The sequence below is a fragment of the Salvia hispanica genome, chromosome 5, assembly GCF_023119035.1.
Source record: "Salvia hispanica cultivar TCC Black 2014 chromosome 5, UniMelb_Shisp_WGS_1.0, whole genome shotgun sequence".
Taxonomy (NCBI): Eukaryota; Viridiplantae; Streptophyta; class Magnoliopsida; order Lamiales; family Lamiaceae; genus Salvia; species Salvia hispanica.
The window spans coordinates 33,735,123-33,758,093 of NC_062969.1; the positions used below are offsets into that span (position 1 = coordinate 33,735,123).

General features: G+C 37.2%; 2 protein-coding genes across 3 annotated transcripts; one reads left to right on the forward strand and one right to left on the reverse strand.

The window, feature by feature from the left end:
- Positions 1-872: 872 nt before the first annotated feature.
- On the forward strand, positions 873-2,339 carry LOC125189895. Its single transcript, XM_048087119.1, has one exon. The coding sequence runs from the start codon at positions 873-875 to the stop codon at positions 2,337-2,339; it is 1,467 nt and encodes a 488-aa protein (XP_047943076.1).
- Positions 2,340-7,229: 4,890 nt separating this feature from the next.
- LOC125188719 lies at positions 7,230-12,584 on the reverse strand. 2 transcript variants are annotated; one of them, XM_048085734.1, is made up of 7 exons: positions 12,256-12,584; positions 11,589-11,645; positions 11,347-11,496; positions 10,814-10,887; positions 8,933-10,702; positions 8,153-8,303; positions 7,230-8,059 (listed from the first exon to the last, which is right to left on the reverse strand). In XM_048085734.1, exons 3-7 carry the CDS (start codon positions 11,486-11,488, stop codon positions 7,365-7,367), a joined length of 2,832 nt encoding a protein of 943 aa, XP_047941691.1. In that variant the 5' UTR covers positions 11,489-11,496; positions 11,589-11,645; positions 12,256-12,584; the 3' UTR covers positions 7,230-7,364. The 2 variants fall into 2 exon arrangements, with proteins under 2 accessions (XP_047941691.1, XP_047941692.1); XM_048085735.1 differs by having other exon boundaries at positions 12,504-12,547.
- Between the last annotated feature and the right edge of the window lie 10,387 nt (positions 12,585-22,971).

Here is a 22,971-nt window from a genome sequence, read left to right on the forward strand (position 1 = left end):
CAAGAGTGTAAGCACGTGGGACATTCGAGGGAGACTTGTTATGCAAATGGTAATAAAGAAAAACCTGCTAGGAGAAATTTCAACAACCAACATGTCAAACGGCAGCATCCAGATGAAAAGAAAAGAGAGGAAATAGAGAGGCAGAAGGAAATGGAAGTTGATGCAGTGGGTGGCCAGCCACCTTCGGGCTCTTCGGGGGCTGGTAATAGTTTGGAGGAAGGGGCGGCAGGAGGCTCTATGGAGATCCAGAGGCCTTCTCAGCCACAGGCAGAGGAAGTCCATGAGCTTGTTGCTGATGAGGCAGGTACTTCGACCTTCTGGAGTAAAAAGGGGAGGTATGGTGGGTTCAGGGGCAGAGGTCAGGGAAGGGGCTTGGGAAGATCCTCCTCTTTTGATAGGGGGGGGGGGGGGGGGGGAAGGGGGAGTCAAGGAGGTGTGGGTGGGAGCATGGAGGGCTACGATTCAGGAATGTTTGATGCTCTAATCTCACAGAAGGGGGAGGAGGTAGGGGAGACCTCTGGGACTCTGGTTCAGAGTTCCTTTTCAAGCACAAAGATCCTTAAAACGCTGCCTAATGGGGATTTTGAGGGTGAAGTGTATGAAGACGAAAAGGACTGGGAACCTGATGAAGATCAAGCGGAGATAGAGAGGATTGAGAGTGGAAATCTGGTGGATAAGAGGGAGGCTGGTTCAGGTGATCCTCGGGACCCGATTGATAACTGTCTGCAAAAGAAAGGGAGGTTTGAATCCTCCGCGGTTTCCTTGATTGTCTCATGACTTTCAACATATTAATATGGAATGCTCGAGGTGTAGCTAATAAGAGTACACAGAGCACCATCAAGTTCTTGATTAAAACTCACAAAATATCGATCATGGCCATCATTGAGCCACTAACAAGCCCAAAGCCGGATTTCTTCAGTAGAATGTTTGGGCTGCAATTCAAAGGGGTGAATGGAAATGGTCAAATATGGTTGTTTGCAGAAAATGGAATGGAGGCTGATGACTGGGACATCTCAGAACAGGTTCTTCATACTCGTATTTCCTCTGATCTTTTTCCTATTCCTTTGCATCTGTCAGTAGTGTATGGAAAATGCTCGAGAGAAGGGAGGCTCCCCCTTTGGGATAAACTTAGAGAGCTTGCAGTGAGAATGGAGGGCCGGCCATGGCTGGTAGGAGGGGACTTTAATGTTTTCCTCTCGGAAGAAGAAAGGCAAGGTTCCAGCAAAAATAGGGTAAGGGAGATGGTGGATTTTGCTAATACTATAAGTGATTGCCAGCTCCTGGATCTTGATACCGATGGTGCAAAATTCACATGGGCAAGAGGGAATATTTTTGAGAAATTGGACAGAGCTTTGATTGGGGAGAGGTGGCAGGAGCTTTTTGCTACAACAAGAGTTACTAATCTGCCTAGAATAATGTCTGATCATGGCCCGCTGCTTATTCAATGTCAACTTCCTGGTCCTCCCACCCGTCCTTCTTTTAGATTTCAGAGTATGTGGATCAGACACCACTCCTTTTTGAACGAGGTGGAGAGGTGCTGGATTGAACCCACGGGGGAGAAGGGCATGCTAAATTTGCAGCTGAAACTGGGGCGTGTTAAAAAGTGCCTGAAGTGGTGGAATAAAAATGTCTTTGGAAATGTCTTTGAAAAGGTAAAGCAAGCCGACCTTGCAGCTCAGGAGGCTCATAAAAAGTTTGAGCATGATCAGTCTCCTTCCTCAAGATTGGAGATGAATAGAACCGCAGCAGAGCTTGTGCTTGCTTTAAGAATGGAGGAAGATTATTGGAAGCCAAAAGCAGCCATTAGATGGACAGTTGAGGGAGAGAGAAATACTAAATACTTTCAAGGTTGGGTGAAACAAAAAAGGGCAAAGTCTAGGATCCATGCCATTGAGGAGGAGGGAAGAGTCATAACAGACAGTGGAGAGCTGAGTGCCTCGGCTGTCAGGTTCTTCCAGAATTTATTATCCTCTGACACTGATATTTTACATGAACCAGATTTGGATCTTCTGGCCTCTCTGCCCCCGGATTTTGATATGCAGGTGCTGGACAGCCTTCCCACGATTCAGGAAGTCAAGAATGTAGTGTTTGGGATAAATGCGGATAGTGCATCGGGGCCGGATGGGTTCTCCCTTTTCTTTCAAACTTGCTGGGATATTGTTGGTGCTGATGTCTCTGAAGCGGTTATTGATTTCTTTCAAGGAGCCGAGATGCCAAGAGGCTTGGCGGCAACAATGATCGTCTTAATTCCTAAGAAGAAAAGCCCTACTAAATGGTCGGAATTCAGGCCAATAAGCTTGTGTAACGTGTCCAATAAAATTATATCAAAGCTCTTGTAGATGAGGATGGCTCCCCTGCTCCCGGATCTCGTCTCCCCAAATCAAAGTGGTTTCATCAAAGGCCGTCTCTTGAGTGATAATGTTTTGCTGGCCCAAGAACTGTTTCATGAACTTTGGAAATGTAATCCTTCGCCAAATATAGCGGTTAAACTAGACATGGCCAAAGCGCATGATCGTGTCCAATGGCCGTTTTTGATAAAGGTGCTTAGGAAGATGGGTTTCTCGGAGTTATGGCTTGGAATGATTGAGAGATGTATAAATCCATGTTGGTTCTCAATTCTAATAAATGGAACTCCAGCTGGCTTTTTCAAATCCTCTCGGGGTCTTCGGCAGGGTGACCCTCTCTCCCCGTCCTTATTTATCCTGGCAGCTGATTACTTTTCTAGAATCCTGGATCGTCTTATACTGGGGAACAAGAATATGAGATATCGCACGGCCAGATACACAATGGAAATATCTCATCTTGCCTACGCGGATGATATTATCATCTTCACCCAAGCCAAGAGGGCCTCACTTAGGAAGTTGAAGAATTGTCTTAAACACTATATGGAAGTATCAGGTCAGATGATCAATGAGGCAAAGAGTTGCTTTTATATAGACAAGAAACAGGTGGGATGGGCGGCTGATGTCATTTCTGTTGGAGGTTTCCAGCACAGGAGCCTTCCTTGCACATATCTTGGAGTCCCCATCTTCTGTGGCCGGAAGAAGACTAATCTATTTATGTTTATCAGAGATAAGATAGCACAGAAGATTCTCTCCTGGGGTCATAGGCACCTTTCTTTTGGAGGTCGGCTTACCTTGGTTAAAAGCATTCTAGAAGCCATCCCGGTGCACATCTTTCAAGTCCTTGAGCCAACAAAGGGAGCTATCAGAATGCTGGAGCAAGTCTTGGCCAGATTTTTTTGGGGCTCTTGCAGCACAACAACCAAAACACATTGGATCAAATGGAGGGACGTCTGCAGGCCCACCTCAGAAGGGGGTTTAGGATTGCGAAGCATGGCAGACACAATGGAAGCTTATAGCTTCAAGCTGTGGTGGAGATTCCGGGCATAGAATTCTTTGTGGGCACAATATATGTACAAGAAGTATTGGTCAATATCTGCTTCCTTAATTATATACAGGTCCAGTAGGTTCAGCCCAATCTGGAGGAGAATGTTTAAGGCTGGGGTCCAATGTCAAAGCCTTATCAGGTGGATGTTGGGGGAAGGTAAGATTAGTTTTTGGGATGACATTTGGATGGATGACCAGCCGATTAGCGCCTTTTGCTCAAAAATAGGGAACCCTTCGTTTGTAAGAGTGAGAGAGTTCTGGTCTGGTTCTGGTTGGAAGGAGGATGATGTCCTGGATTTGTTGGATGATTGGGGTGTCCCGATAGAGGTGAGTGAAAGAGTTTTGGACACACCGATTGATATGGTATCTGGGGATATTAGCCGTTGGGCCTTGACTCCTCATGGCAATTTTACTGTGGCCTCGGCTTGGGAATTTTTACGAAACAGGGGAGAAAAGTTGGAGGTTTACGAGTTCATTTGGGGAAGAGATATTAGCCCCTCAATATCGGTTTTTCTATGGAGGCTTCTTGCTAATCGAATCCCGGTAGATGCAAAACTGCAATGGAGGGGAGTGTCTCTCGCTTCCAAATGCCGCTGCTGCTCTAAACCAAGTATGGAAACAAGGATGCATCTCTTTGTAAATGGAGATGCAGCAACTTCTGTGTGGGAACGTTTCTCAAGGTGGTTTCCACAAGCCCCGGGTTATGATAGAGGACAGAACCTGGAACGGCGTTTGAGATGGTGGCAGAAACATACGGTTAGTAAGAATAAACACCACATATGTATCTTGATTCCTTGCTTGATTGTTTGGTACCTTTGGATAGAAAGAAATGAGTGTGTTCATAATGATAAGACCTTCATAGTGGAAAATGTCTATAAGAGAATTGTTAATTACTTAAGGAATCTGGTGCTGGCGGGTGCTCTTGAACAAGACCAATGGGAAAGTTGTGATCCGAGAGTAGACTTCATGGGAAATCAGGTGAGGAAGCGAAAGGTGAAGAGGGTGGAGACGGTCTTGTGGAAACCGCCAGATTGGCCGTGGTTTAAACTCAACACTGATGGGTCTTTTGAGGGGTTGACAGGTTATGCCCTCTCTAGGGGGGGGGGATTGTTAGAGATCACTTGGGGGAGGCTGTGGAGGCCTTTTGCGTTCCGTTGAAGGTAGCCTCGAGCTTTGAAGCTGAGCTTAAGGCCTTGCTTGAAGGAGTGATAATCGCCAAGTCTTACAGCAGCAACCTGTGGCTGGAAACTGATGCAGAAATGGTCAGCCTTCTTCTGGGGAAGAGACAGCTGGGTCCGGCAGAAACTAGACATACTATGACAAGGATCATGATGGAGCTCCGTGGGGTCCTTTGGAAGATCTCGCACATCCGGAGAGAAGGTAACAAGATAGCAGATTTCCTGGCCTCGAGAGGGAAAAACAAGCAGTCTTTGGAGAGAATGGAGGGGAGCGCAATCCCAGTTCGGGTGAGAGCTATGGTTAGATTGGATCAGCTTGGCATGCCCAATTTTAGATTTTGAGGATAGCTAGTGGTTTTCTCTAGTCTAACTTCCTTTGTTCATTGAGGTTGTCTTTTGTTTTGATTTTGTTGTTCCGGATCATCCACTTTTGGGAATGGTCTATGTACAAACTTTGCTTTGCATGATATATATGGGATGAGGGACCTACTCAACCCTCCACCATGAAGGTGTTTATCAAAAAAAAAAAAAAAAAAAAAAAAAAAAAAAAACTTGCTTTTTTTGTGGTCTCACGGTGAGTCATTTTTCCATTTTACAAAAATAATGTACAGTACTCCATTACTTTTCACGTATTTATATTTTAGCTGAATCCTAACTTCCTCCGTGTATTTTTACTAAGCGGGCCATATTAAAACTTAAACTAAAAACAACCATTCTTCGAAAAAATGGAGTAATATATAGAGAGTTTAAATGATTCATTTTTCAATTTTAAATGCAAAACGATTAATACATATTTACGACTAAAGATAAAAAGTAAAATGTGTGATTAAAGGGCCTCTAAAGATATAATTATATGTTTGAACGTATGATTAGTAGAGCTCTAATAACTAATAACGTATTTCTTTAATAAATGGAAGATATTGACCATTGAAATCAAATTTAATTTAATAAAACCTAACAATATGAGTAGTGGTTGTAATTTTATTTGTTTAAATATTTGATGTTAAGAAATTACTTATTGGGGCCTTGGGGGTTTAGCTGTTTTATGATTTTGGATTTCTTTATCTAATTTGGCTCATTATTCAACTTTTTAATTTGGCAAAATTATTAATTTCTATTTATAATAAATTGGTTTGGCACAATCTATCCCCATAGTTATGGATTAATTATATTAAATGTCTTGTGTCATTCGCTATCTATCCAACTATGGAATTCAAATATGTTTCTTTAAAATTTAATCACAAATTATAAAATCGTATTCATGAATTCATTAATAATTAGAAATTATAGTATTAATTTAAAAGGATAAAATACAAAATAAGAATGTGTCTAATAATAAATTAACTCTTAATATTAAATTAATCTAGCTTTTGAAAAGAATGCAGAGTTAGAAGTTTTAAATGGTGATAATATTTTTAAACATATAATATTATACTACTCCCTACGTTCAATAGTAGTTGAGTTATTTTGTCATTTTGGTATGTTCCATAGTAATAGATTCATTTCCCTTTTAGTGAAAAGGCAACACATTTCTAAAATTAACAATTTTCATATAATGATATTGTTTATAGTTTTAGTTAATTGAATTACATTCTAAAATTAATATTTTAAAATTACTAGTAAAATTAATATTCTAAACCCTAATTACTAGCACGGGTGTAATACTAGTAAATCTTATAAAGTCTAACCCCTAAAATTGTATAGTGAAAATTGGCCAGAGGAAATTTGGACAAAAACGTAACTTTTCATTGTTAACCTACGAAATAATCTCGGCTGCCGAACACATTTCTATTTTTATCTTGTTTTTACTCTTATTGGCTTAACAACAAAACATAAACCAACAATAATAATCTCATTTTTATTTTTGGGCTGATAACAATTTAATATTACTCCCTCATCCGAAGTGAGGCGTATTCCTTTTTCGACCGTCCTATTATAAGTGACACATTTCCTTTCTTTTTTAAAAAAGTAACATTTTATCTATCTATCTATCTATCTCTTACTCCCCCTCGCCCCAAGATATTAGATTCATTTCTTTTGGGCACAAGAATTTAGGAAATATTTCGTTTAGTGGTGTAAGTGGAGTTAGTAGTAGAATAAATTTTTACCATAAATAGAAATGGTTCAAATGTATTGGGACACCCCAAAGTGGAATAGGGGTCTAATATCTTGGGACGGAGGGAGTACTTTACCGTATCTCTTACTTTTCTCTCTATTTTTTTCTCACTGTTACTTTACTTTATGATATCATCATTGTTATCTTAGCCAAAAACCTGGACAAAACCACAAAGGTATAAGTAAGGGCAAATATGTAAGACACATTCAGCAAGATGTAACAGCAACTGTTTACAATTCGGCATATTGTCTCACTATTGCTATCGTTGCATCATTTAATGCATTATGCGTTTCTGCTTTTATTCATTTACACTTTTCTAGTAAAAACTCACGTGATATATCAAGTTCACAAAAATCTGTCGTCTCCCTCTCTTCATATTTCAAATCTTATTAATAGGGGCATTGTAGAGGAATTTTTCTAGAGAGAGAGACTGTGGTGAAGGATCCAAACTCACAACCAGTGACATTTATATCATATTTCTACCACTATAAAACAAGTTATACAAATAATATACATAAGAGGTCATATTATGGGGTCATATGCATATAGATATAGGGGACAAGTTGCATCACTTAACTGAACAATTGGAGATGGGGTGGGGGGACCATTCTCGTTTGAAACACAACAAAAAAAAATAATAAGTGAGTATAAATACATTGCTAAAAGAATAAAAACGCATCGTCACTCTCTACCTGTCAATTCAACCACTGCCTCCTGCACAATCTCTTCCAGCAATTCCACTTCAATTTCCTTACCCAAATTATCCATCTCCAATCTCAAATGATCTACCCACCCACTGTCCACCACCTCCTTCCTCATGACCCTATCAACCACCAGGCTGTTGTTGTCCTCGTCATCACATTCGACATCACTACTAAACCAAGCACTCATCCGAACCCACACCTCATCCAACATGTTAGTGTTGGACTTAATGCTTGGAATGGCTCGTTGGGTGGGACCAGACCCGTATCCTGCTACGTCCACTAACACTGCATTTACGCAATCAAACACAAGCTTTTGCATTGATCTCTTTTGCCTCCGCTTGGCCTCGTGCAGTGTGTCCTTCTCGTTTAGATCAACGTACTTGTCTCTTAACGATGGATTCAGAGGGCTTTCCAGCGAGTGCCATCTTGCCAGAAATGATTCTGATTGCACCTCACCCTGCAACCCAGCTACAGAGAGTAATGTCTCAACTAGAAGAACCCATTCTCGCTCTCCTTCCTCAGTTCCTTGGGCAATTGAGGATTCCTTGATGGGGTATGATAAAGCTGTGTCCATGCACGAGTCGTCCCATGATAGGGTACGAGCAATAGAACCAATAGGTGGTGATTTGTCAATTAAGTTTGAACTAATTGCATTGTGTGGCAACTCATATCCTGCAAAAGATGGTCGGATAAAACAATTAAAACCAATACTATCAAAGAAGGAAAATTGCAGCAATAGCAAAATTAAGGCAACATCGACTGTACCATGTTGATCGGGCTTGCCATAATGGGAGAACACTTTCTTCGTGTTATCACAATCCTCAAAGAGTGGATCTAAGACGGATACTGGACTAGGCTGGTCCTGATTTTCAGTAAAATTTGCAAATACAATTGGTTCTGATACAGACAACTCTGCCTGTAAATGTTGGAACGTATCATAAGTGTACAGTTGGCAGTTTAGATAAAAAATAACTATCCATAGTCAAAACCTATAAGATAATAAGAAGTGTATATCCCTGCAATATAAAGTACTCGGTCACAAGAATAAAGCACACAGCAATTATTTTGTCTGAAACCAACAAATTTGCATGTGTCCAATAAGCCAAAGCTCTGGGTAAACTTAATAAACAATCATCACAAGTTACTAATTCTGTTTATTTTTTCCCTCACTAGCTATATCTCTGTAAGCAATTTTCCACCTCATTGGTCCCCCACCCATGATCCTTTAGCTTCTCAATCATGATCAAACTTCATAATAGCCAAGCCAGTTGGAGTTTTGCAACAACACTATCTGTTCTCTCGTAAAAACTGTACAATTATCATCTTGGTGGAAGCCATAATAATTTCTTCAAGATTTTAGGAGAAATTCATAGAAAATAGGTGTAAAAGGTTTTAAGAAGCACTTGGGCGTGATTGATGATACAACTGCATCAGCTAAAACTTTGAAACATATTTCATGTAACTAATCTTGCACCTGTAAACACACAGTATGAATCAAGTGGATAAACAGTCGAAGCAATCATGCATATTACATGATAAAATTACCTCCGGAGATATCAGGCCCTTCTTGAAGATAGGGTTTGAAGAAGATGCCTTAATTGATGACCCCAGCAGATCAGCTGGCTCAGAGTCATGCCCTTTGCTAACAAGACTTTCAGTTTTACCGCTGATAATGTCTGCAGGACAAGAGGGGCATTCATGTTTGGTGTCAGATACAAGGAAATTTTCTTTACTACTCTTTTTGTTCCTTGAGGAGAAAAAATTTGAAACTTTCCCTTTCAACGATGATTTGGAACTTCTTACTTTCCTGTCCTTCGAAATTTCCAGTTTATCCTTCTCAGAAGCTGAAACTAAGGCATGTAGCCCAGTTCCTAACTTATTACATGATACAGGCAGAGACTTTGACCTGCTGAGATTTATTGTTGAACTATCCACATTTCTGTTTGTCCTCTGTTCACTGAATAAGTGATAATTTACACCCTTTGATTCTTGATTGGAACTGCCTCCTTCCCCAGGTAAAGCAACCTTCTTTGTCTCAGACAGAGCAAGCATTTCACCCAATGTACTCGAGCTTCTCCGTACATGTCTTTGTTCTTGACAGCTCCCACTAGATGCCATCATGACCCACCTTTCAGAAAGACGTTTCTTTGCTTCTCTGCAAACTGATGATTCTGGAGAATAAGATGCTCTACTAAAAGAGGAGGACGAGAATGGACTACCAAGCCTATTGACATAATCCCAGGAGTGCCTAGACAAAGGTGACGCAGCTTCTGAATCACTAATATTACCAGCTGGATACTCGATTTCTGATCTATTAAATGAACTTTCATCAGCGACATAGCCATTAGAAAAACCTGACGAAAACAAGGTTTCATCTCGGTGGTGCCTACCAAGTTTTTCACGCATTTGCTGAGTAACTGATTTTGCAATTTCTCTGGATTCCTGATTATCATTGTCTTCTTCTTCGCCAAAAAACTCTTCACCATGCACCCTTGCTGACTGGGATTGTGGAGAGCCCACAGCCTTATCATCAAGTAATTTTCCGAGACTTGGTTTTAGAACAACTATTCGAGTCGGTTGAGTAAGAGTTTCATAATTCTTCCAACTTGCAGAAGGGGAATTCCCCAGATGACCTTTTTCCAAACCATTCAGATGAACAAAGGCACACTTATCCATTTGTTTATCTTCTCTGTTCCCAGCAGCAACATCATGATTCCCAGCCATCTTTGAAGGTCTAAGAACAGTGATACGCTTTGTGTCAGGTGGAGGAATTGAATGCAGATCGTACAGTTGCTGTGAAATTGCAAAATTTGGTTCCTGCAAACACTTAAGAAATAAATCTTTATTGGAATTCAAAACTTCTAACGCATCTTGGAATTGCTTAGACTGGCGAAGATTTTCATCCATGGAAAGGCGTTTTGCTTCAACAAATTTCTGACGAACAAAAGCCAGCTTTGTGTCCTTTGTAGTTTCATCATGCCTTCCCTTCCGTGTTGATTTCTTTGATTGCTGCCATATTTCATAAACATCTTTGAATTCATCTCTCTCTACATGATGAAAAAGTCCATTCTGTTGTTCCCAGTTACTCATAGGTATCTCTGAATGACATCGAGGATGACCTTTAGAGTGGCTTCTTTGCGTTGCAGCGCCAAGTTCGTGTTGTGGAATGGGATCAAGCCCCATCAACTTTGCAACTAAATTAGGTGGTCTGTTTCTGGAGTCCACTTCTTTACACATCTCTTGCGCACTGAGCATCTTCACAGGCGTCGTATTTGTGTTTTTGTTTGAAATTGTGTCCAGATATTCAGATACTATCTGCAATCCACACAAAAGAATAAAATATATCGTCCATGTAAAATCTGGAAAACATTGTGGGGAAAATATATTCCACATAATTCTCTAATTACATAGTAATAGTCCTGTTACCACTTTTTCTTCAATTTGATCAAGAGAATGGCCCATGCTTGATACATCTGATCTGCTTTTTGAGACAGGTGAACCTGAAAATAGGTTGAAATTATGTAATTCAGCAAGATCGCATTATGGTCTGCTAAAGGAGAAATACTACAAAAAATGAAACTTCAATTCAATGGCCCCTTAAAAAAAGAAGAAAATTAAGTTGAGGGTGGCCCACGAAGAGAGGCATATCGCCCAGAAAATTAGATGCACAGATTATGCCGAGCAAATAAGAATTAGATGTTCAAATTATGAGATTCATACCAGCAACAAATTTAAAACCCAGCAACCATTTATAAAATAATTAGGTAGACCAAAAGAAAAGTAACAGACAGCCACATTTGAGGCCAATAAAAGATAACTCTGCAATAGAAATAATCCATCTAGTTATTTTAAACATATAGAATGGTCTCTTAGAATGTATATGACATGCATGAGAACGCTAGATTTCAGTAAGGAAATTATATAACATATCAGAACTTTCAAGTAGAACGAGTGTGCACCATCTCCATGTGGTTTATCAGTTAGAAGTCTGTCGGCAGATACACCAATGTTCAACTCGAACAGGTTCACCATTCTTCCTAAGCATCCTGGATGTGTCTTTTCAAAGTTTCTAGTCTTGCCATTGCTTGAAATACCATTCATCTCAATACCTGGTAAAAATAATATCTTAACCATATTACATAGACTGAAACGGTGGACCTCCCTGCTAAGTCACAATACATCAAAAGCAAGAAAGTAATACCCAGAAAAAGGTAGATGTCCAGCAAGGAAAGGACTCCAGGAATCTGCAGCTTTCAATCTGAAAACAGAAAAGCTACTTTAGAAAAATTTAACCACCCAGAAAATCAAAGAAAGGCATAAGAAAAAAAAATGGCTGATAAATTAAACGGTAATTGAATGATTTGCCTAAAAAAATTGGCAATGTTAAAGAGAAAGGGAAGGGGGCAAATTGAGGGTAAAAAAGAAAAAAAGTAAGGCTTTGCTCTGAAACAGAAAACTACGTAATGTTAACATTAAACCTGACATCTGTAGGTTGCATCAGTGAACAAACTACACTTTTTCACCCACACAAAAAGATAAGAAAAAGAGTTACCAAAAAAACTTCAAATACCAATTTCCTTTACTTTAAACGATCAATATTTTTTTGAAAGCTCACATTTGAGCCTAATTCATAAGCTTTCCATAACAAATTTAGGTAAAAGGCGAACTCGGATGCAAAAAGTAAGCCCGAGGAACACCACATTCAGTGGTAAAGCAAGTTAATTATTCAGGGGAAAGGTAAATTGAAGAAATTGAAAATTACTTGAAAAAAAAAAAAAACAGAAGTCCATTAATTTATTCATAAATCATTGGAGAAAGCTGCACCAAGGGGAAAACAAAACGATATCGGATTCGGCTCATTTCTTCACCTCCGGGAATCGAGATCCGACGAGTACAAAACCGTAAATGAAGCAGCGGAGAGACTCCGATAAACGTCAACGCCTCAAACTACAGCTCTTCCAACGCCAAGCTCCAACAATGCGAATGCGAATGCGAATGCGAAAATGAATCACTCAAATTAAAGTAGCGGTTTTAGATGTAAACAGAAGCATGATGCTCTAAATACGAGACACGCCACGGTGGAAGAAATCGGTGAAACCGCCGGATTTTTACATACCGGAAAAATGTCGCCGGAGAAAGAGAGAGAGTTTTTGTTTGTATCTGCTCAGTAAAGGTTTGCTTTTTTCTTCTCCACCGACTTGTGTCGGACTCGACCCGCTTATGTTTACTGCTATTTTAATTAACAGTTTCGGATACGTGACTAATCAGAATTTTGACAAAATGGAATTCCTATACAACAAAACAAACAATAAACTTGAGTTTATTACGAAAATAAATAGTGGAAAAATAGGTTATCACTGCGATTCCATGGAATTTTATCAATATGACGGACGGCTAAGACCACCGTATATCAAATCCCATTTTTGATGTAAAAATGTGCTCTAACCATACTCCATACCCATACCCATTTTTGAGTTTTTAAATTAAACAACACTAAATTTGAAGTGAACACCAAAATTAAGTATCTACTGCAAAAAAGTTTTAAATATTGCATAATAATCCTTATTATTATTTTGATAGTTGAATCAGTCGACAGCCAATTTGTATACTGTCAATTTGTGTACTAGTACAGTAGTACTCCCTCCGTTCCACAGTAACAGAGGCGTTTCGTTTTGAGCACTCATTTTGAAAAAATAATAATAAATAGTTAAAGTGGAGAAAGAGTAAAGTAAGAGAGAGAATATTGTAGATAAGACTCTTCACTACATTATTCTCTCTCTTACTTTACTCTCTCTCCACTTTAACTATTTATTATTATTTTTTCAAAACGAAACGCCTCTATTACTGTGGAACGGAGGGAGTACTTGATAGTTGATTCAAACTATCAGCCGCATAATTTAGACACAATTTGTTAATGAAATTTACATATATTTTTCTAATAAAAATAATTAAATAGAAATTAGCAAGCTGACCATATTATAATAAATTATGTTTTTTTTACAAATAATAACTAATAAATTTACTAAATAGGAATGAATATTGCTAAAAAAATCTTGTTATTATTTCGAGAGTATATGACCCGATATGACGCAATAAGAAATAAAAGTGCTCATCTGGAACTTCAAAATGCGCCAGTTGATCATTTGTGGGAACAATGCACACATTTTGAGTCTTGAATTTTAGTTATTTTTTATGTTTATCGTGATTTTATGAAATTGCGATATATTTAAATGAGTTTCAATTTATATTTGAATTTTATTATTGCAAGTTTAGTGTATTTAATTTTAAAAGTAGTGTAATTTTTTTAAATATAAAGTATATTTAATACATAAATATATTAATAAAAAAATTTTGTATAATTATTTAAGTTACATAAATTATTGATAAAATATTATGGGACTAATATGTAATTTAAGTAAATATGTAGGTATAATTGAAAAGGTATAAAAAAGAATATAAATATGGAATATTCTTTTGGGTTTGAGTTTGGAGTAAATGATTGGAGTAAAACTACTTTTTGGTGTGACCCAAACTCAAAAATGAGTTTGAGTTTGGTGTAAATGGTTGGAGATGGCCTAATGACAATTGATGTTCTTTTATGGAGTATTGCTGTAGAATATTTTACTACTCCTTCCGCAGGAGTCCCACATTCTCTCTTACTTTACCATTCATCCACTTTAACTACTATTTTATTATGATTTTAATAAAACGAGTGTGCAAAAGTGATCGGGACTTCTAAATGGGACGAGGGGTATTTTTTACTCTGATAGATTGAAGGGTTAAAGTTATCAATTAATATGTGTCATTAGTATTAAATATTCCCTCCGTCCCGCTTAAAATGACACGTTTTCCTTTTTAGTTTGTCCCAACTAAGATGACACATTTTTTTTTTAGAAACTTTCTCTCTCCAATTAATACACCCAACCATTTTTTCTCACTCTTATTAAAATCTTCATCTTTCTTTCTCTCTCTATTTTAATACTCACACCCACTTTTTCTCTATCAAATTAAATCATTTAACCAATAACTCCTAAAATCTCGTGCCGGCTAAGAAATGTGTTATCTTAGCCGGGACGGAAGAAGTAATTTACTAGGGATGTAATAATATGTGTCATTGGGGAGTGTTATATTGCTAACTCAATACTTAATTGCTAACTACAACTAAATAATAACCATTAGATATTTAAATTAAGTGTCTGGATCATCAACCCCGAAATGTCAATACGATTAACATAAAACGTCAATAAGGGTATTAAGGTCAATTTACAACAAAATAGTTGTAACTAACTTTGAAAAATATCCCATAACTTTAAAACACATATAACTTTCCCGATTTAAATTATTTTTTCGCACAACATATATCAAATTAAAGATAATTTCATAAGGATTCTAACGAGATCTCACTTGCATATGCTCCGATGTCAAAATTTGAAAAATATTTCAAAAATTTTTAATTTTTTCGTAAAGCAGAAATGTCAATAGTAGTATATAAAAGATGTCAATATAATACTTGTAGAATGTCAATATAAACAATGTGTTAACATTCTCAAAGATTGTGTTGACATTCTCAAAGCATTGTGTTATATTTTTGAAATACTATATTGACATTTTTATCAAAAACGCTAATTTAATACTCCCTCCGTCCCCCATAATTTGTCACCATTTGACCCGACACGGGTTTTAAAATATGTAATAGTAGTATATAAAAGATGTCAATATAATACTTGTAGAATGTCAATATAAACAATGTGTTAACATTCTCAAAGATTGTGTTGACATTCTCAAAGCATTGTGTTATATTTTCGAAATACTATATTGACATTTTTATCCAAAACCCTAATTTAATACTCCCTCCGTCCCCCATAATTTGTCACCATTTGACCCGACACGGGTTTTAAAATATGTAATAGAAAGTGGGTTGAAAAAGTTAGTGGCATGTGGGTCCTACTTTTATATATTATTTTTATAATAAAATGTGAATGAGAATGAGTTAGTGGAATATGTGATCTACTACCAAAAATAGTAAAAGTGAAAGGTGACAAATTTTTAGGGACGAACGAAAAAGGAAATAGGTGAAAAATTTTCAGGAACGGAGGGAGTAGTTTTTTTTTATCTTTTTCGATTTAATTAATAAAAACGAAAATTGCACATGGCAAATTGTAGACCACAAATTTTCTAAAATCTTATGGTTTTAAATTAGTTGTAGTTAGCAATTAAATGATGAGTTAGCAATTGATCACTCTCCATGTGTCATTAGTATTAAATAATTTACTAGGAATGTAATTAATAGATAATTATATGATAATCACTAACTACTACCAACTATATACCACTTGATTTTAGAATCTAATAATCCATATTTTGCAATGTGGAATAGTAAAAATAATTTTTTAATGTGTAAATGGTACTCCACATATGTCATTTTGTAACACTTCCACTTTCCCCGAAGAGTGAACTATTTTCTTTTGTCTGTTCCTGAAAAGTAAAAACTTTCTATTGGAAACTCATTTCTCTCTAATGAGGAGGGACTCATTCTCCACTAACAACACTTTTGAAACTTTTTTCTTTCTATCTTTCTTTTACTTTACTAATTATACATTAAAATTTGTGCGAAACCAGATGTTCATTATGTAATCAAATCTCCCATAATCTGGATGAATTCCACGATCAATTTCCCCATACCAACTCATAATCTATGGATTATTAATCCAATTTCTCAATCAATTCATAATTTGTGGATTCTCATTTCAATATCTCGGTCAATTCATAGGTTGTTGATCAATTTGAACAGGATCTAATTATGTGTTGATTTTTCATTGTATGTAAGTATAAATTTTAAGGAGCTCTTTTGTCGCCTCAAGATGCGTGGAGCTCCGAATCTGAAACTGTTGTTGCATCATCTAGCGATACATGGAATTACTTGATTGCTCGGATTGGGGAACACAGAGGTGTCGAAGAAAATGTTGAATGTGTCGAGCGGTTGCGCAACCGAGGTTTGGGTGAAGATAATGTGGTTGAGAGAGCTTTCACGTGTCGGAGAAGGTGTTGGAGGAGATGTTGATGTGTAGGGCGGTGAAGAAGCTGGTGTTTGTTGACATTGTTATTAGTAAATTGAAATTGTTGCTAGAAACTGTTGACTTTGATACTAAAGAACTTGACATTAATATATAGTGGAATTGATATTTATATATAGCACAGTTGACATTGTATTTACTAGTGTATAGTTGATATGTATAGATACAAGTTGACATTGTTGCTAGTGAGTAGTGACTGTTGACATTATTACTAAAAAAAGTTGATATTTATGCATAGTGACATCTTATTTTCTTATCATGAAATTGATATTAACTTAAATATTTAGAAAAGTTCCTCATAAAAAAAGATAGAGCAATATTTAGATAATAAACTCACACACACATGAGCGAATGTCCTGATGGGGTTGGCAACGGAAGCACAGATAAATAAGAGAATTAGATCTATTTAACAGATTATTTAGACAAAAGCTATTCGCGTAATTATCACATGTATCATTCTCAAAACTTGAATTAAAACATGCTTTTGATTAGTTTAAACTAAAATATGCTTTTTTGACTGGTTCCCGAACTATATTTCGATATCAGGGTGGGGTGATCTTATCAAAATACTAGACTTAAATAAAGAAGACAGAACTCCCACAAAAAAATAGGAGAAAAATTCGACTCCTACTCAGAAAGAGAGAGAGAGAAGGGGACGATAATTTTAGAGAAAAAAGTGTGTGTGTCTCTCCTTTATTCTCCTATTTATATTAAGTTACATATTCGACCCAGTCAGGAATCTATGGAGGTTTGGATGTGGTCTCACTGATACGCTCGGATTTTGCACTGTTTTAAGGACCCTTATTTGGTCTGTTTTCAATGTCTAAATCGCAATTCATGTCCATATTTTGCATATATTATCTATTTTGGTATTTTGACATGTTTTGTGAGAATTGTGCATATTTAAGCTGAAAAGATAGGAAAAAGTCGAAGATAGAAGTCTAGAGCGTTCAAGCCGTCCAGTGGCCCGCTGCACCACGCGCAGCGACCGCTGGACCCTAGCGACCGCTACCCCATAGCGGCCCGCTCCAGAGAAGGTTGTGCTACAAATCTGAAGACGCCCAGCGACCGCTCGAGAAGCTCTCGAAGCCACTGGACTAATTTGCAGCGACTGCTACATCATATGCAGCGACCGCTACATCATATGCAGCGACCGCTACACAAATGGGCAGAAGCTACGAACAACGCACAACGACCGATGGCCAAGGTGCAGCGGTCCGCTGCGAAAATGCGGCGCACGAGTTAACTTATTTTCTCTCCAGATTTTACCAAAATTAGCCACCTTTTTCCTTCTACCGATAGGATTCGACCCATTCACTATATATACCCCTCAAACCTCTTCATTAAGACACACTCTCATACTTTATTTTACACACTTTTTTCCTCACAATTCTAGAGCATAATATTTGAGAGTTCTTCGCTTTGCAAGAGGTTGAAGATGGATTCAAGTGAAGATCAAGGCTACGAGGATTCTACCTTTGGGTTTTATCGCTTTAGTTCTTATATTTACTTTGTTTTCCCTTCAAACTATGTTTTTAGATTATTCTATCATGTGTAACTAAATTCATAGGATTCTAGGGATGTGCTAGTAACGACTTTGGTTATACAATTCATTTTTCTATTTAATATCCGTTTTGTTTTTACTTCGTTTCTTCCTTAAGTTGTTCCGTAATACTGCATGCTTGAGTGACACTGATAAGTCGTATTTTAGGCCTTGGTTACTGGTCAGTATGTCATGATTTACATGTATTATCCGCAAAGAAGTTGCTTAAGTGTGCAGGAGAAGGGTCCAAGTCAGTAGGAGAAGGTTCGGACAACTCAGGTGAAAAGAGCGCTGGAAGGGTGCAATACTGACCAGAATGCATGCAAGAAAGAAGGCTCGAGATGGAGAAGAAGGATTGCTGGGATGATCTACCACAAACAGGGGCAAAAGAGTCATTTCGCGAAGGAAGTCTACCCTAAAAGTAAGGGCAAGCCTTCCTATAAAAGGAGGCACTTGGAGAGAGAAAAGGAGTTCGGTCACTACACTTAGTTAGAATTCTCTCTCGGAAAAGATCAGTTCCTCCAGCATTGTCCAAGTCTTCTCATTCCTCGCCACAACCATGGTCACCTGAAGTTCCAAACATCCACCGGAGAGTCTGTTGTGGTTTGTATACTAAAAGATGCTTCGAGCGTACATGCCTTTGTACAGTCAGCTTGTGCATGTATACGAGAAATGCCACATCCACTTGTTTACCTATTTATGAGAATAAATAATATAATATAAATGGTTTATTATTGAAATATGATAAACAAGTCTAAGGCTTTTTACTAAGAAGGTCAAGTAGAGAAATTCGATGAATCTCCTCATGAGTTTTTCAGTAGGGGACTTGGCCAGATCTAGTAAGAAGAAAAACGTATTCACAACCTTACCTAAGATGAGATTAGTAACACCGGTGTGGTAAAGCACTGAAAGGATCTAATCCGAAATGTATTCTTTATTGCTATCTACTGAAAGAATATATTTCAAGAAAGTTTAGTATTTTCTAGTCTATGATATTAATATCAATATTGTTTATTCAATCAAACGCCACTTTGACTTATCAATATGTGAGAGTTTGTACGTAACTCAAGTTCATGATATCTTGGGTGGTAGTAATTGAATAACATGAAGGTATTGGAATATTATTTCATAGAATTCGCGTGCCCAGTGTGGTATGATTAAATCCCTAAGGGGTGATCTCCAAGAGGTGTTTGAAAGATGAATTTATTATTCAGAAAACTGCGCAGTTGGAATTTATTCCACGAATAATAAATAAAGTTTCAAACTAGAAAAACTCTTTGGAGAATTAATTTAATTCTAGTCACATAGCAGACAAAAGAATTAAATTGACGGATCAAGATAATCTTAAACGCGGGAAATATTATAAAATAAAATGGACCCAAGTTATTTGTAATTTGGTGATTTAAGTGGGAGTGCAATATTATTCTTTAGTGGAATAAAATAATATTCCATTGATAATATATTAAATCATGGGTCATTTGATTTAATTAGTAATTTATCTAATGGGTGAGCCCAACACTTAAGTCATTCCATGGATCCCCTTACTAGCCCAATAAGGTCCACTATAAATATTGAATTAAAGGGAAACCCTAGCACACAATCCAAGACACCTCAAACCCTAACCCTAGGAGGCAAAGTCGGCGCCTCCCTCTTCTCTCTCACTTGTCTCGATTTTCGTGCCTAGCACGTGGGAGAATTAGGGTTTTGATTATTGTTCTTGATCTATCCTAATTCATAGGATTAGATCTAGACAATTTGGTGTTGGTATTGGGTTTCCCTAGATCCATTTAAAGTTATTTAATTGGTTTTCTAAGATCCGCCCACACGGATGGAGAATCAAGGACGAGGGAATAGTACGGAAGATTCGTGGTCGATAAACCAAGGATCTCCGGGTGGTGCAGCTAGCAACGTCAATCCAATGATGGATTATGAGGTAACAATCGAATCTACATCGAATATGCATGATTATGTGTTTATTTGATGTTATATCTATAGATCTATGTAAATTGCATGAAATTGGAGTCGAATGCATAATCACCTAAATAGATCCGTTCTAGGACCTGTTTGATTTCCGTGTCTTCCGCTGCGGTAGTCCCAACAGAGTCACCGTCCATCGTTCCAGCCAGTTCATCTCGTAGTAGTAGCAGTTTCATCGCCCGGAGTGGCAAAACAATCTTTAATCGCTTTCTTAGTTTAAATCTTTACTTGTTTTCTTTCGTTGGATATGTTGCATAACTTAGCTCTCTTTTACCTTTTGAAGTATATTGTTGAGATCCAAACACTTTTGGTAATGAAGTTTGTTTTATGTATCTCTTTTGGTTCGAATCTATTTCATTCTGCCTAGGTAGCTTAGATCTGGTTATTGCGATAATTTCTGAGTGTCGAAGCATGATTTCATTCTGTTTTGCTTGATCTGAGTCGTAGTTAAGTTTTGTTTGTTCCGATTTGTTTTTTTTTTTCGAAGTGATTAAGTGCAAAATCTGAGTTTACGTAGATTCTGTCACCTTGCATGTAGTCCAGTATGCATAACTTTTAATTTCGTTTGTTGATCTTTGAGTTTTAAGTATTTTAATCGGTAGATTTGGTTTGTAAAGTTGTTAATCTGAATTGTTATCCATGGAATCTGAGTTTATTTGATTTTGGTGTATACTTGTTGGAGAAGACAACATCCACATCCAAGTTTGGGACCACTTTTACTTTTTAGTTACTTTTTGCTTTTGTCCTTTGCTTTTGAGTTGGTACCTTACAAACCTGTCAGAGTAGCCACCCAACCACCACATATTCTCTGTTATTCCATATTGCCTTTTATAGTAACCGTTTTACTTTCCACATGTCTCCAAAACACCTTGTTCCCCATTTTCACGTACACAGCCCCATGTCGATCACTTTCACACCCACCAGTCAGTAGAGTACCACATTTAATTCCCGTCTAGGTAGAACCTCAACCCAAAGCGTGGTAGCTAACCAAAACCGTCCGGATTATCACCACAATTGTCCTAACGTGTCCATCTCTGTGGGATTCGACCCTTACCTCCAATATACTAGTCAGTAGAAGTGGGTTGAGGAATTTTATTGATACCAGGTTTAGGTTGTCGTGCCAACGACTCAGCTAGGTTGGGAATTTCATCCTAATCAGTTGGATACACATCTGCATATAATACAACACCGAAAACCTGCTCTTTCAGACATATTCGATGCAGATTTAATATAACATGCTACATAATCGTGAGAGGAGGTTGGCGAGTTAGATCCACTTAATAGACACTACAATTAGCTTCCTTTAAAACGACACTGTTAATTGAGAGTGAGGACTTTTCAAGGGTCTTAGGAGCTTTTAGGAGTTACTAATCTAGGATTGACAACCCTAGTGTTAGTAATCTACGCTTGTACCGCATGTGCATAAATTATGTGACTCGTTCTATCGAAGTAGAAACTGTGCTAGGGTATTGTAGTTGAAATTTGTATAACCATCTGTGAACGCACATCCCTAGAATTCTCTTATCTCTCATACTTTATCTTTGTGATTTAATTGCATTTAGTTGTTTACTTGCTTTTAATTGTTTTTAATCCAAAATTCTCTTGTTTCTCTAGATAGTATTTGACGCTTAGTACATAATAGCCAGTTGCAATTATATTTCCCGTGTTCGACAACCCGGTACTGACCTTTAGCTATACTAGATCTACCTTGTATACTTGCAGGTATTTTTAGTGCTAATAAAAAGTGAATAACTCACCCAGTTAGCTCTTCTAATTAAATTGAACCCACAATTTAATACAAGCCTATATTGAAATATTATTATCAGCCACTACAGTAATAATATTGAATTACCCATCCAAATCCGAAATTACAAATAATTCGTGTTTTCACTTTAAAAGGTTATTTCATGCACTTAAGATATAGATGTCCATTAATTAATTAATGTCTGCAATAGACTTAATTAATTAATATCTTTTTTAATTTCAAGAGTGGACTTAGCAAAAAACACTTATTTATTATTCATAGAATAATTAAATTTCAACAAGTTAGGTTCTGAATAATAAAACCTTCTTTCGAATTTCTCTTGAGGACATTATCAAACCACTAGTCGCATGTTTCAATATAATAGCAATCCTAGCATCGCTAGATATTAACCAACACTACCCAAGATATATCAGAATTATTGGGTGAAAAACTCCCACCATTTGATAAATCAAAGTAATGCAAAATCAATAACGTATGCTCAATGCTAAATATATTGATTAAGAAATGATTATTTATCAAGACCTTGTCTTTCAGTAGTTAGCATAAAGATATGTCTTCCTGTTAGATCCGTTCAGTGCTATATCACACCAATGTCATCTTATTTCAGTAAGGCTCATAAATATGCGAACTGACATTATTGCAGCCTTTCATGATAGGTAGTCTAAGCCTATCTAGGTTGTGAAATTATGTTTTTTTCTTTGTTCAGAATTGACCGTGTTACCTTAAAGTAAACGACACCTACAACCAGTCAACTAAAATAAAGACTTAGACCTGTTAAGTTTCTTTATACATTTAAATATGTGAAAACAATCATTAAATGTAAAACATAACAATCATTATGACAAAAATAATATGTTTATTCCTTGGGAAATAAAATAAGAGTTTTTACAGCATGCAATCAGTCGAAAGATGATTTCTAATACACAAAACTCTAGCAATCTCTCACTTATACTCAAACGCCTTTCGAGATCTTGAATGAGTCGAACTCTTATTCCTTCAACATGTGTTATGTTTTGTCACAAAGGTGTTAGGTTTTTACATTAAATGGTTGTTTTGCATATTTAAATGTATAAGACAAAAGCAAGTCGAAATCTTTGTTTTAGTACACCGATTGTGGGTGACGTTCACTTTAAGGTAATATGGTCAGCTCTAAACATAGGTAACACAGTTCTGCATATTTCAAAATCTAGATAAGCTTTGACTACTTATCATGAAAGGTTGCAAT